The sequence below is a fragment of the Camelina sativa genome, chromosome 5 (assembly GCF_000633955.1).
Source record: "Camelina sativa cultivar DH55 chromosome 5, Cs, whole genome shotgun sequence".
NCBI lineage: Eukaryota > Viridiplantae > Streptophyta > Magnoliopsida > Brassicales > Brassicaceae > Camelina > Camelina sativa.
The window spans coordinates 9,895,193-9,910,130 of NC_025689.1; the positions used below are offsets into that span (position 1 = coordinate 9,895,193).

At 30.3% G+C, this 14,938-nt stretch overlaps 1 protein-coding gene across 1 annotated transcript; it reads right to left on the bottom strand.

Annotated features, from left to right (window-relative positions):
- Positions 5,953–10,979, bottom strand: LOC104786366 (zinc transporter 3-like). Its single transcript, XM_010511757.1, has 3 exons — positions 10,292–10,979; positions 6,664–6,813; positions 5,953–6,467 (listed from the first exon to the last, which is right to left on the bottom strand). The coding sequence occupies exons 1-3, from the start codon at positions 10,853–10,855 to the stop codon at positions 6,162–6,164; spliced, it is 1,020 nt and encodes a 339-aa protein (XP_010510059.1). The 5' UTR covers positions 10,856–10,979; the 3' UTR covers positions 5,953–6,161.

A 14,938-nucleotide genomic window follows, 5' to 3' on the forward strand; every position in this document is an offset into this window, starting at 1 on the left:
TTCATCGGAGGTAAGCCATCCAAAATCCATTATGATTGATTATCTGATCATACATCAGACTTAATGATTTTGTATTATACAGAAGCTCTGTAACAGAACCAAGTGAAAGATAGCTGTAATGACAAACTTTGTTGTCAATGGTGCGGCCAAAGCAACATATGGAACTGCTGTGACATCAAGATCTCTCACATGTGTTCTTATACTCTTCCTCACCCTAAGCAGAAAGTTATACGACAACGACATGAGGTGACAAAAGATGGTTAAGCTGGAATATATGACTTAACTATATACACTCTTAAGACAGGTCTAGACTTTAGAACACAATCAATGTCGAAGGATGGACAAGCTAGAATTTGGTGAACACACATAAAGACGTACGACTCAAAGGTTAGTCTTAACCCAGTTGATCATGAAGTAAAGAAATATGTGAGGAGAAAAAAACTTGATAATCTTGAATGTTTGTGATTAGGTATTGCGGAAGATCATTAATTGCGAAACTGCAACGATGTGATATTATCTACTTTAACAAGATTGTATATGTCAAGATCGTATCTATCTGCAACTCAAAGTTCTAACAAAGTTAATTGATGTAAAACATTGATGATTATATCTTTCTGAAATCTGTAGAAGATCTAAAGCAATCTTGGTGTAACTATATCCAAAGGATGTGCAAGCTACATCCTTCTCATCAAGAGCTCATTGCCTCACAAGTTTGATCAATTTAATGGGAACTCTTTAATACGGTAGGAACTCTATATGAGCTTAAGGAGATAGAGTTGTCTTAGAGTTGTAGGTCTCATAAGATTCAGGCTGATGGATTAAACATGAAGGGAAAAGTCAGCGAAAAGGGATGATGATTCTTCGAGGTAAATTACCAAGAACTAGGTTTGGAACAAAGACTAAAGTCACATGTTGGTTTTGCAAGAAAGAAAGACATGTCAAGAACATATTTAAATATTACAAATGGTTTCCCAGCTGTACATTGCACTCGATAGAATTACAACACCATTTATAACACTTTGTAAAAGAGAAGAAAACTAGAGACTTCGATATGTAAAAAGACAACAAAGAGTCAATCCTGGTGATGCTCCCTCCATCCATCGATCACTTAAGCTTCCGACCTAACAACCAAACACACAAACCATTAATACTGTTATCATGAACAAAGTACAGATGACAAAATCTGAGGTATATATATAAGTGACGATTCCTCTAAGATATATAAAATATATTCTGAACATAACAATATCATAAACATGACTTGAGACCGAACTTCAACTGTGAAACATCTGTGTTTTGAATTTTGATTGATTAAATGAAGTTAAAAAGATTGAGAAAACCATTTTTGTTACCACCTAATAGTTATCGAAATCCCTTCAGTAATTCGTTTAATGACCAACCACGTAAGCCTTTCGCCTTTTTGTGGCCACGCTCGGCCTCCTCACCTTCCGGTATCGGAGGTAACGTCGGCCTCCACCGTGGGCACTCTCTTCTTTGAGGCACCGGCGATGGCTGGTCAATCGATAACCGGTCAAGCGATAGCTGGTCAATCGATAGCTGGTCAGTCGATGGCTGCAGGTCCATCAATGGCTGGACAGTCACGGCGGTGGTGCAATGGAGACATCGACTGAATAGAGAAAACTTCATTTGAAACTCGATTACTTTAAAATATTATTATTGGTTAGACAATTCAGAGATTTGAGAATTTCTTTAAGATATACGTAGTGTATATATATTATATACATTGTTAGTATATAAAAGGCATAAAATGTAATACTATATCTGTCATTTATACATAATGTTATTTGTAAGGAAAAATATATTTTTTTATATAGTAAATACAAATAATAGCTGTACATTTAAAATTTCTTTATAAAAGTCAGAATAGTTAGCTTAAAATGTCAAAAACTGATTAATTTATAATTGAGAAGAGCTGTAATTAATGGGAATAGTAGGATAATTTCTTTATGACTCATGTTTTCTGTCAAGATTCAAGAATGAGAAACGGTTGGTATCAGCACTTAAAACTGATATTATTATATTTTTTAAAAATATAGAATTTGCTTTATTTTTATATATGTTATACTTTAATACTTGACTCTTGAGAGTTAAATCTTCTGTTTTCTTTTTAATGCAAAAAATTCATAAATTTCATATAAACATTTTATTATATAGAGCTTGGTTTCAAAGTTACTCATTAATAAAATTTTGATATGTTTCAATTGTATTAATAAGATGTTGACAAATGTTAATTGTAGATTTACTAAAATATTTATATAAAAATATAAAAATTCTAAACCTATCATAAAAAGGAAAACCCTATCATAAAAAGTTCTAAACTTACTATATAAAGCATGGTTTCAAAGTTACTCATTAATAAAATTTTGACATATGTCAATTTTATCAATAAGTTGTTGACACATGTTAACTGTAGATTTACTAAAATATTTATATAAAAAATATAAAAGTTCTAAACCTATCATAAAAATGAAATTTATACATAAATAACAAAAAATATTAATTTATTCAAAAAAACATTTAAACTAATTTGTAATTTATTTAAAGAAACTCTTTTTCATATTATAAGATTTTTAAAAAATTTTAATGCAAAATTATTGGTTAATTTCAAATTCTATGATTGTATATATTGTGTAGGCTTTTACATGATTAGTTGAATTCTTTTTAGTATATATAACTTGGTTTAAAAATTAATCATTAATATGATAGTAACACGTGTTAAGTTTTATCGTCATTGATATGGTTTTGACAAGTGTCAAAAAAAAAAAAAAAGTACGAACAAAGTTTGGTTTTCAAAATTAATCTTAAATATGATAGTGTTAATTTATAGATTTAAGGTATTAATTCAAAATAAGCCTGCAATGTGAGCATGACACATGTTGATGTACTGAACTAAGATTACCACATATGTCAAAATGAAATATTTATTTTTATCTTATGTAACATGACATGTATCATGATTTAGTTAATAAATTTACATTATTTATTTTAGTTTCATTCTGTTATTAGAAAATTTCAATAATTTAAAATTATATATAAATTCCCCTCTTCAGTAAAAGATATGTAAGATGAGTATTTGATTTTTTTGTTTGGCAAAAAAAAAGAGTATTTGTTTTTTTTATTACTTTCAATGTCTTATTTTGTAGTATATTTGGATTATTTATTTTAGTTTCTATTGTGTATCTTTAAATTATTTTAAATTTATATATCATCGTGCTCGTTTTTTTTTCTCTTTTTCTCAACTTTTATTGGTTGGTCATAAACTCATTACAATCAAGTAGATGTGTTTTTTGTTTCTAACGTAATTATTTTTTGAGTAAACAAAATATGTCAACAAAATTTAGTGATTGAAGAAAGTATGTCAAAGCGAAACATATAACTGGCTTAAGGTGTTCATAGTGACATTTAATAGGTAGTGATTGTAACACCTCTATTTCAAGAAATATTGTAGTGCATGGAGAAAAAAATAAAAGATTTGGGTTGACCACCTATGTAAGCAAAGTGCATTTATCTTTCTGGTCAACTATTCTGAGAAAACTCCACAGTTAATCGTGCTTGAGCTGTAAAAGTTACATGATAAACTACCTTTGAGGAAGTGATTGTCGGAATTATGCAAGTGAGGAAAAAAAAAGAGAAATATGATGTGGTGATTTGTAAACAAGTTTTAGAGAGGACGTTCTCCTGAACATAGTGTACCAAACGTCGGATAAAAGTAAGCTCATGGGCCTAAAAAAAACATGGACCCTACTTAAGAGGTGAGGGTCGGAAAGTTGCAGTGATAAAGAGATTATTTTGACAATAAAATATCTTTGATTGTAAAAATACATTTTTAGTAGTAAAAAAATATACTAAAATTTGATGTTGATAAGATGACGGTTTGATAGCATGTATGCATGTCAAATAATTTGTGAAAAATTTGTGAAATCATAATTTAGAAGAGAATATGAAATCACGTTTTGCGATAATAATGATGAGTATCTGGCGAAAATTTTGGTTATTAATAATTTAGCTTTAGATTATTATTATAAAAATTAAATATAAAAATATAATTTAGTTTATTAAAGGTAAAAAATAAATATAATTTTTCTCCTAACAAAAAGGTATAAAGTATATAAATAGTAATTAATATACTATATCTATAAAAAAATAGTTTATATCTATAAAAAATATGAATATATTTTTTGACAAATATAAATTTATTAAATAATTTTAAAACCTGCACATTGAATGAGTCTTAATCTAATGATAATATAAAGATAGAGAATGCAATTAATAATGAGCTAAGAAACAACCCCACTAAAAATATAGTTTTGTTCTGTTGTCATCAAAATCAAATAATAATTTTATTATATGCCATGAACTGATGAACATGGACAATCGCCTCTCCAATTCCTTTTCTCTGAGTTAAAGAAAATGAAAGGTAAAATAATTTACATTATATGCAATTTTCTGTCGAGCTGCAGAAGCGGAAGACAATTAAAGAATTCGACGCATAACTTGACAAGGAGGCAACCCCGGCGAGGCTCTCATATCCGTCGACATTGCAATCTTCCTATAGACAAACAAGAGATATTTGATAACATTTTTATCAACAAATTAGAAATGACAAATATTCCAAGGTTAACGGAATAGTCTTTTCTCTTTAGCTAAATGGTATCACTATCAATGTATGTCTATGATTTTGGTAGGCTTCTTTGGTTGGTCACTCATTTTCAGTTTTATTTTAAATTTGAAATAATAAATAAACTCAATGCATTTATATATATATATATATATATATATATATATATATGTCTATAATCTGAAAAAAGAAAAAAACTTCTTTGGAAACTGCTTCTCTCATAGATCATATTTCTTTCAATCATTGAAGCTAATTGTTCTTAATCTTGAAAAAAAATTAAACTAGACGTAATTTCATTATCATGCTATATTGCTATATCAATTTTCATAAAGTTAGATCAATGTTTAGAAACACACACACACACACACACACACACACACACACACACACACACAAACACACACACACACACACACAATTGAGAAATATGTCCTCATTCATAATTTCTTATATGTGCCAAAAGAAATCTAAAATGAATTTGCTTTTTCTAAATTTCTAATATATGTGAGGATCAGACTAACCAAGCTTTCTTGAGTTTGTAGCAGAAAGAAACTATTTTTTTGGCGTTTGATTTAGCACGAGCGTGTGAGACCTTCGCCTTTGAGCGTTCACTCTCGTTGTCGTCTTCCAAGATGGGATATAAAGATGGTCGCCACCGTGTTGAATCTTCAAACGAGCGTTGCCTTGAGTTAGGAGCCAGCAATCGCTGATCATCAATCGTCGATGAATCCTCTCGTTCTGCCGCATTGGAACGGTAACAATGGCGGAATAGAGAGAAAATCATTTCAAACTTGAGAATAAAACAGATTCAAAAAAGAAAAGAAAAATCTAAATAGTTTTTGTGATTCTTGGTTTTGGCGACTGATGGATATAGGGTTTATTTAATACAGTAAAAAAATAATAACTGAAAAATAAGAAGTGATGAGGATCCATTAAAAACAGCTTCTGGCTCATTTAACTTATGTTGTATGTTTATTTTCTAGGATCATTTAAAGTTTTAAGTTTAGTTTAATGCTTTATGTTTCAAGTCTTTTAAAACTGTTTATGTTTATGATTCTATTAGAAATCCTTTTGAAAGGAAACTTGTTTTTCTATCTACTGATACAGTTTTTCTGTTATATGATCAAATATATCTCTTGTATGTTTTCTTTTAAAAGTGAGTTTTTGTTATTATTTTCAGAGAATCTCCTTGACATGACCATGACCATGACCATCAACCAATTTATATATATATATATATATATATATGCCTAGGATAAAGATAAGATATCGCACACAATTAATATATTATTTCAAATCACACGCGCAACAAATCAAGGCTCGTTACTTTTCTGGGACATGGATCAAATTATACATAATTGAAGTAATGTTAGAACATGATCAATACATGCGGGTGGTTTCAGAAAAGAGAGATCTCAAAAATATAATTGAAGGAGTAGAAAAAGAACAAATAATTCGAATTCACAATCGCCATAAAAAGGCCATAATCAAAAACTGGAAAGAGATTGAATTATATGAATAATCAAGCCCATTTGGCCAATAGAGACATGAGGCCAGCACCAATAAGGAGAGCAATATGGGCCATGATTTGAAGCCCAGTATTGGATTGCATCTTAGGGGGCATGAAATCTGCTGCGAGAAGGTCGACCAGAGACATGTAGATAAGAATACCTGCGGATGCAGCGTTCAATACTCCTTGAACGATCAGAGCAGTTGGTGAAGACTCATCGTACGAATTTGCTATTCCCATTCCCACAACGATACCTATTGGTGTCGTTATTGCGAAGAACGTTGACATCAATGTTACTGACAAACACTTGAATTTTCCCTGTAACAAGAAATATTGTCATTGAAACTGGAATGTGATCATATGTTCCAAGTTGTGTAGATGGTCTATCACACTTTTTCAAAATCCTGAGCACATTTTTGCTTGTTTATTTATTTAACAGATTAGAGAATAATAAAGTATATACAGATAATCACAAGTTCTTCCTATATTCCAAAATTATTGAATAAAAAGGTACCTGAGCAATACAACCACCAAGGCCAAGACCTTCGAAGCACTGATGAAACATTAATGCAATAAAGAGAGCTTTTGCAGCCTCTGGGCTCTGTGAAGCTCCGAGTGATATTCCTATTACCACTGAGTGTACTAATATTCCCAACTCCAATACCTATTTTTTTAAGTTTTAAAATGTAAACACAAGAAGAAGATTAATTTTGAGGTAAAATGTCAAACTTCACATTGCATCATTTTTTAAATCAGATTTCGGCCAAAAGCAACTTACGTCATGTGATCTAGTTTTAGTATTTTTGATGTAATTCAAATTATGTAGTTAGCTTTTTTTATAAGCTAATATATATATATATATATATATTTTACTATCTATATTTTAAATTTGATATAAAAGCTAACCACTAAACCATATGAAAAGTTGTTATTTGGAATTTTGGTACTTAATAACATGTGATGATTTCTTTAGAGAATCAAAATCTCACATGGTCCGAATCTAATGAACCCGCGTCGACAACAACTAAAATCTCAATACAAATGAACTTGTACATATATATATATATATATATATATATATATATATATATCTTATATAATATGCGAAGGTTTTTCTCAACTTTTGCTAAGAAGATGACACTTGCCCTATTATCTATCTAACACCTGTACATTTTTGTTGTTTGGACCTAATTAACTAAATTCATTTATACTTTGGACCTAATTCACTAACAGCCCATAAAACAAAAAAAAAACTCTTAACATTTCATTCTTCCCGTCTTCAATTAGATCCTTCCAATCTAAACCCACCATTTATCAGTTTGTGGTTTCATCCTAGGAACAATCTGATTACAGGTTATTTTGACATTATAAAAATATGTTTCAATCTTATGTATGATTCACAGTAAGAACGGATTCTAAATTATGTAAAAAAATTATTTATGGGTTTCCATCTTATAAATGATTCATAAGCAAGAAAGGAATCTAAAATTATGTTAGATTGTAGATGTTTACGTATTCTCAAAATTCTCTTATAAATTCATAAATTTTGAGTCAAATTTTAATTTCTGAGTATTCATTACTGGGTTTAGTTTCTGGAGTTTAATCCTATTTAATCTAATGGTGGGATGTTTTATGTAAGTAATTTGATAATTGCTTACTTATTTATTCCCCATTAGATATTACCAATTTGTTTTCCATAATATTAGAATTCAATCAGTTTTCCATAAAATTAAATTTGAGTCCCTAATTGCTCTCATTTTAAGAGATTTTTTCAGTCATGATTATTTAATTTCAGTCATTAGGTTCCTATGAAGAATTATATTATTTTTATATATTTTCCATATTTCAATAGGTATTCTTGAATAATTTTAAATATTTTTTTGCAGGTTATTATGTTTATTGTTTGCATTAAAAATGTTTGACAAATTTACTTATTCATTAGAGTGTTTATGTATGTATTTCCTAATCTCCATGGACCGGTCCGGCAATTTTGGATGACCTTTTTTTTTCTTTTTTTTTTTTTTTTTTTNTTTGGATGACCTATGTCAATTTGTTTTTAAGAAACCATTTTCATTATCGTAAATAAAATAATAAGAATAGTAGTATAAAAATTTATTTTCATAAGATAGTTTCTAAGTCCATAAACCGAAATATGTTCGTTTTGCTTGCTCTCATTTTTTTGTCTTTTCAATGTTTCATATTCATTTAAATATTTATACAAATTGGATATATCTACATGAAAAATATATGTTTTTCTTATATAAAACTTGAACTTATAAAAAAAAATCTAATAAAAACTGAACTTATAATTTTATTTTTTTTACATAAAAGAAAAAAAAAAACTTTTGGTCTACAGTATGCTCCAAAAAATTTGATGCCATAATGCTTGGCTTCATTTGCTTACCCTATGGGTTGGGCCTCGGTCCGGGTCTTGAACCATATTTTATATTTACTCTAGGGTTGTCGTGTTTGTTGGTTATATTAATACTACTACATCATGAAAAAATGAACTATCATGATTTAATATATTCAACATCACTACAAGAAATATGCGTATTTTTAGCACACAAAAAAACGCTATCATTTTGTTTCGATAGCGATTTTGTAAATATTGTCTTTGTCGGTGCCATCTTAGAGGGTGTACATACAATATCATTTTTTCCTTTGCTATTATTTGTCTCTCTATAATAGTGCATTATTATCGTTATATTAAGATTATTAGTAGCATTTTAAATTTGCTATATTATAATTAACAGTGTATAGAGTAGACTAAAACTTCTTCTTATAAGACGATGCATATGAGTCATTGTAAATTTAGTTTGTGATGTTACTATCATATGCTTAAAAAAATCATGTTGTTAAGATTGTGATGTCTTTTTATATCATAGCATGATATGAGTTGCATTTTTCTATATTAATTAATTTGACTTCTATAGTTGTGACTTGTGAGTAATATATGCTAATTGTATATTGGTATCATTTTTTAGGAATCTTAGTATCAAATAGCTTTAGATTAACCATCTTAAAAATAAAAGATCAACAAATATTCTCATAACATTTTCCACTTTCACATATAATATTTTACTTCCTAAGACACTTTTTATTATGACATTGATATTATAATATTTTGCGGTTTTTCTTCTAAGTAGCTACAAGAAAATAAATATTTGTTTTATTCAATTGCATTTATGATAAAGCTAAAAAGATAGATCTAAACAATCATTTCGGCGATGGAACAAAACTATTGCATTTTATACTACACCAAAACTTAGAGTAATTTTTTATAACTTTATTTACTTGGATTCATTTTCATTATTAAAATTTTGTAAAAAAATTTTAATTTGTATTAGAATGTATAAAGAATAAATTATATTGAGGGATGTGATTGCATTTTTTACCTCACCAAAAATTAGCTGGTAAAATATATTTATTAAGTTCATTGTTGTTTACCTAAATTTCATATTTAGATTGTATTCATGTAAGTTATTTTCCAAAATTTTCATGTTTTTGTAGATGTCAGTGGTAATATAATTTGTGCAAACGCAAGAAAGAAAATAAAAAGATGGAGAATGCTTAATATGTCTTGAAAGTCTAAAGGGAGAAAAAACCATAAACACACTACTATGTAATCAAAAATTTCTCTACATGTTGAAATACTCTAATACTACATATAAAAGGAAAATTTAAGTAACACTAAACAAAAGAACCCAAAAAATATTGAAATAATCAGTATATTTAAAAAATCATTAAAATAATAATTGCTAAGTAAACAAATAAAAGAACTATAATATCCAAATTACTAAAATTCAAAAATAATGTAAGCTAAATCCGCGTAGCACGGAATGACTTCTAGTATATATATATATATGCATGTTTTCCTTTTTATCAAGTAACCTTTAACGTTAATTCATTAAATGTTAACGTTTTGTATTGCCATTAGCAATTATATATGTTTGATTCGAAGCAAAATCACTACAGCCAATATGGGATTGTCAAATCTATCTTCCTCTATTTATCAAATTATTTATTTGGCCAAAAATATATTTATCAAAACGTTCTATTTGAAACATGATAATAAAAAAATATTAAAATAGTAAACGCAAAAGCTATGATTAATTTTCAAAACGTGGAGTTCAACAAACCTGTGCAATAATTCTAGTTCGGAGAACTTGGACTTGGGCGGAGTCGACCGAAGGCTCGGCGGATTCTCCATCGTTGATCTGCTTGGACGCTTTACAATGAGATTTATAGAAACTTGAAGTGGCAAATGTATCGACGGATAGCGTCAAGATCGCAGCGACCATCGCAATAAACCCGGTGAATGGGAATTCCCAAGCTTCTGAGGTTAGACACGGCGAGTTAAGCATCGTGTAAGCCTCAGGCAAGACGTGCATAAATCCGGTTGCGAGGATAACTCCGGCGGCAAAAGCTTTCGTGACGAAGAAGAAAGGTGTTTCTGGACGCAAAGGAGGGAAGACTTTGCCTAACAATGGGAAAAGAACTCCGATTACGCCGGCAATTAGAACCGAAGGTATTGCCGCGATCTTGTACTTCCTTGCTCCCTCTTTGTTGTCATGGTCGTCATCGTGTGAGCATTCACATTGCGGTTTCCCATGTGAATGGCCTTCGGCTGCGTTGACGACCGCGATGAGGAGGACGGAGATGGATAAGAAGAAGAGTAAGAGTTTCACGTTCTTGGTCTTCATATTCTCTCTTTTGACAATTAGGGTTTTTATGAGGAAAAAGTTTAGGATCCTTGATGAAGAAGAAAGTATGGAAATGGAAGTATCTAGATGTGTATATATATACGTATACTAATATCTTATTAAAATGTGCTAATAGTTTTTTGTTTTGTTTGTCAATCATTAACACAAAAATATTGAGCTAATTTAACCCATAAAAACTATATCTATTCAACTTATGAGATTTTGTATCTCGTGTGTCTTTTTTATATCTTCACGCATCCTTCGGATAATTGTCAACCAAACTCAACAGTTTTACAATGTACTTTGTTTTTATTACTCGAGCAATAGTTAACTTATGATCTTTCCTCATAAAAAAAAAAAAAAAAGAAGAAGAAGCAATATATAGTTAGCGATTCATGAGAGAAAGATCTGATCTTAAAGTCAAAAAATTAAACGAATCAATTGGATAAATTAATAAAGCAATAAAAAAATATTATTAGTGTCTTGACAAGAAATAGGTTTTCTCCAGCTGCAACGCTTATCGGATCGGTTGGGGTTGTTGTCAAGTGATCGTCATTAAATCAGTACTGGAGCATTCGTTTCGTCTTTGACTTAGGATTCGTCATCAAAACTTCTTTAACAAGAAAAAACGATCGCTGAAACTAGAGTCACCGGAGGGCTTTCTGATCATGGGCTAGCTAGCTAGGGTGAATCTGAGTACGACCAGTGATGAAAGTTTTAGTATTTCCCACGTGCTGCCGCTTCTACATGGTGGAGTTGGCAGAGATTTTAGGATACTGATATCCTCATACAATTGTCTCGATGTATACCTAATTAGTCGTTCATGTGACATGAATAAATCGAGGAGGTGTTGTTCTTCGACGCCAAAATCAAATATATCTGATCATGAACAACGAAATTAATATGATATTTAGGAAGCTTTTAGTGAGTGAGGGATACGTAAAATATGTTGAGTTCAGAGACATGGCTCTATGTAAGGTTTGGTGAGTATAATGATGTGGAGGAAATGTCACCGAATCTTTTTGTTAGTGTTTGGTTTGTTCTATTCTTTCGAATCCTCTAATAATGGAAATATAAAACATTTGCGCTTGTATGAAACGATATACCAATAATGTCCTCTTGTACGTCAGATTTCTAACTTGAACATAAAAATATAGGAATACATGCACCACATCAATATTCCAAAGGGTTCATACATGCACCATATCATTACGGATTGCGCAGACGATTTGCAACCTAGGTTTTGGATATGCTCCAATTAAGCTAATTTCCTTTAACAAACAACGATATACATTTAAACCTATGTGTATATTCTTAGGAAAATCAATAGGACGGAACGGAAGAATGTTAATCAAAGTCACACCCCGTTTTTTCATTCATATCTGATATAAATGTTTTATTTGTTTAAATAATATACTAATATTATGTTGCAAATCAAATTTTATATTCTCATATGATAATGAATTTTTAATCTTGTAAATGAGTGGAAATCTATCTCTTATATAATATATAAGGGACCTAATATATAATGGTATTGATGTTCATAGTATTATTGTATGTTCTTAATGATAAATGGAAAATGAGGGCATCGATGGTAAAGTTAGTCGAGAGCGACTATTATGGAAACAAAAGGAAAAAATAATAATATCGTCTCTTCCTTACGGATTGTTATTTTTAATAGTTAAGAATCGTGAGAGTCTTCAGACACGTCGTCAATAGTAGCCTAGTTTCCGAGACTATTATTAAATAATTGAAAATAGAAAAGAATGAATAAAGATAAAAAAGAAGACAAAGAATATATCTTTTTCTTGTTTTTTATTCAAAAAGTATGGCGAAAGAATGTCGACATAAAATGTACGGACCTGTGTAGCACACAAGTTGACTCCTCTCTTAGCTCGAGAAAAATAATGGTAATGGAGCTTTAAGATATCAAGTCAACCTCTAAATATGTCGATATTGTGACTCATTTTTTTTCATCTCCATATGCTTATACCTTTTTTATTTGATTCTTAATGTTCTAATACATCTGTTAATCAGTTAATCACGTAACTATCTTGACATAGTCATATATACACATATCTTTCTGAACACAGATTATTCTGTCATTTTCATTTAGTATCATTTATTTTTTTTGTCAACCAATGTTATATATGTATATATATAACTAGTCTATTAGTTTTATATAAAATAATTACTGATGTACTAACAATCATATTACAAAATATAGTTTACTTTATTATTTTTATCTGTCGCTACATATCTTTCTGGACACAGATTATTTCTGTTATTTTATTTCGTGGTTGGAATTTTTTATATTTATCAAATTTTGTTAATATTGTTTCATAGAAAATTTTGACTTTACTAATTATTTCAAAGTTACATCAATTAAAACTTGTATAGCCATTAGTATTTTGCAATGAACAATACTTATCCTAATATCAGTATATATAACTTAGCAAGTTTAAAATATTGGTGAACATATTAATCTCACAATCTACATAATTACTGAATTCCGAAGCGCTTTTTAATTCTTAGAATTTGAGCAGACAGAATTCCATTGGTATAATTAGGGACCCCAAATATATTTAGTCTGTTTTAGAACACATTATATCCATCTAAATGAGACTAAAATCTGGTCTTTAGATTTATTTACAGCCCTGAGGACATCCAAGTTGTTGTTGAATGATACAACTTCATATATAAAGAAATGTGATCACACAAATTTTTCCTAGCTAAAAGATGAGATGTTGCACATTGCTTTATCATATCTTCGTTTATTTTTCATACAAAACGTTGTGCACCTTTATTATTTTATCCTTTTTGCACATGCAGAAAAATTAAATTTGACACTTTTAACTAAGTTTTTTTTTTATTCTGTCCGTATACTAGTTTGGATAAATTTAAAAATAGTTTTGAAAATCATTTGAGGATACAACATTCATACTTTTTGAATTTCATTTTGATGCAAAATAATCGAGTTACAAATCAACTTAGTATCTCACCTTTTTTATCTTCTACAAAAATCTGATTTTCCTTTATCTTTCTATTGTAGTTTTCCTCATTCATAGATGGTAGATGTCAGTCATATTACTCAAAGTAATTACATACAGATCTAATTAAAGAAGATAAAGTCTTGTATGGTATACCGTGAAAGAATGAGATGCGTGCTAGATCTACAGACTTGTATGACAGATATGTATGAGCGATGCTTAACAGAGAGATGAAAGGATAGTGAAGAGACGATACAAGAGATTTGTTAACGAATTCGGATAACCTACATCCCCGGGACCAAGTCCAGAATCATTCACTAGAATAAGAACGCAAAAGTCACATTTGCCAATGGTATCTAGCACACACTTGTGCCTACCACTCTTATCTACATGAACTAAAGGAACCACCACTCTTTGTCTTTTCCGACTAGTGTGAACCTCTACAAAAACCACCAACAGATTTTCTATCTTGTTGGTGGGACAACACCACACACAACATGTGTGCTTCTCTCAATTTTAGGTCTAGGGTGCGTGAGCTTCTCCTTGCTACCACCTCTTCCTTTTATACCTCTTAGAGTTTTCCACAAACCCTAGATTCCACAAGCTTCTTCCTCTTGTCTTTTGGGTAAAAGCTTGTTCTCTTTTTGTCAACTTGACCCATGCTTTTGTTCCTGTCGTACCTAACACAAGCATGCTTCTCTGACATAGCCGTTCCACTGTTTGCTGCAACTTGACGCTTTTCTGCTCTGTTGCACTACACAACCTCTTCACGATTCATCTCTTGTTTCCAGCTCTGTAGCACTACACAGCCACTACAAGTTGTCTGCTCTGTTTTCATCTCTGTTGCACTTCAAGTTTACTCAACTGCTAAACAAACTTCTGCTAAGTTGTATGATGCAGCTGATACCTTCTTTCTGCTCTGTTGCACTTTCAGAGTTACTCAACTGCTAATGGAAGACTTGTTCTCATGAGCTTAAAGCATGATTGTTTGAGCTCTCACTTCTTGGATCTTCTCACTAAGACTCCAAGGTTCAACACGTCACTTCATTCCATGTGACTTTACATTGAGCTGTCTTGGCTGTGGTAGATTCTC

Bases quoted from the DNA above. Each gene is read 5' to 3' on its own strand.
- LOC104786366 (XM_010511757.1), bottom strand. From the start codon at position 10,855: ATGAAGACCAAGAACGTGAAACTCTTACTCTTCTTCTTATCCATCTCC. The intron at 6,814-10,291 runs GTTTGTTGAACT...TTAAAAAAATAG, and splicing joins GAACTAGAATTATTGCACAG to GTATTGGAGTTGGGAATATT. The intron at 6,468-6,663 runs GTACCTTTTTAT...TTCTTGTTACAG, and splicing joins TTGGTGGTTGTATTGCTCAG to GGAAAATTCAAGTGTTTGTC.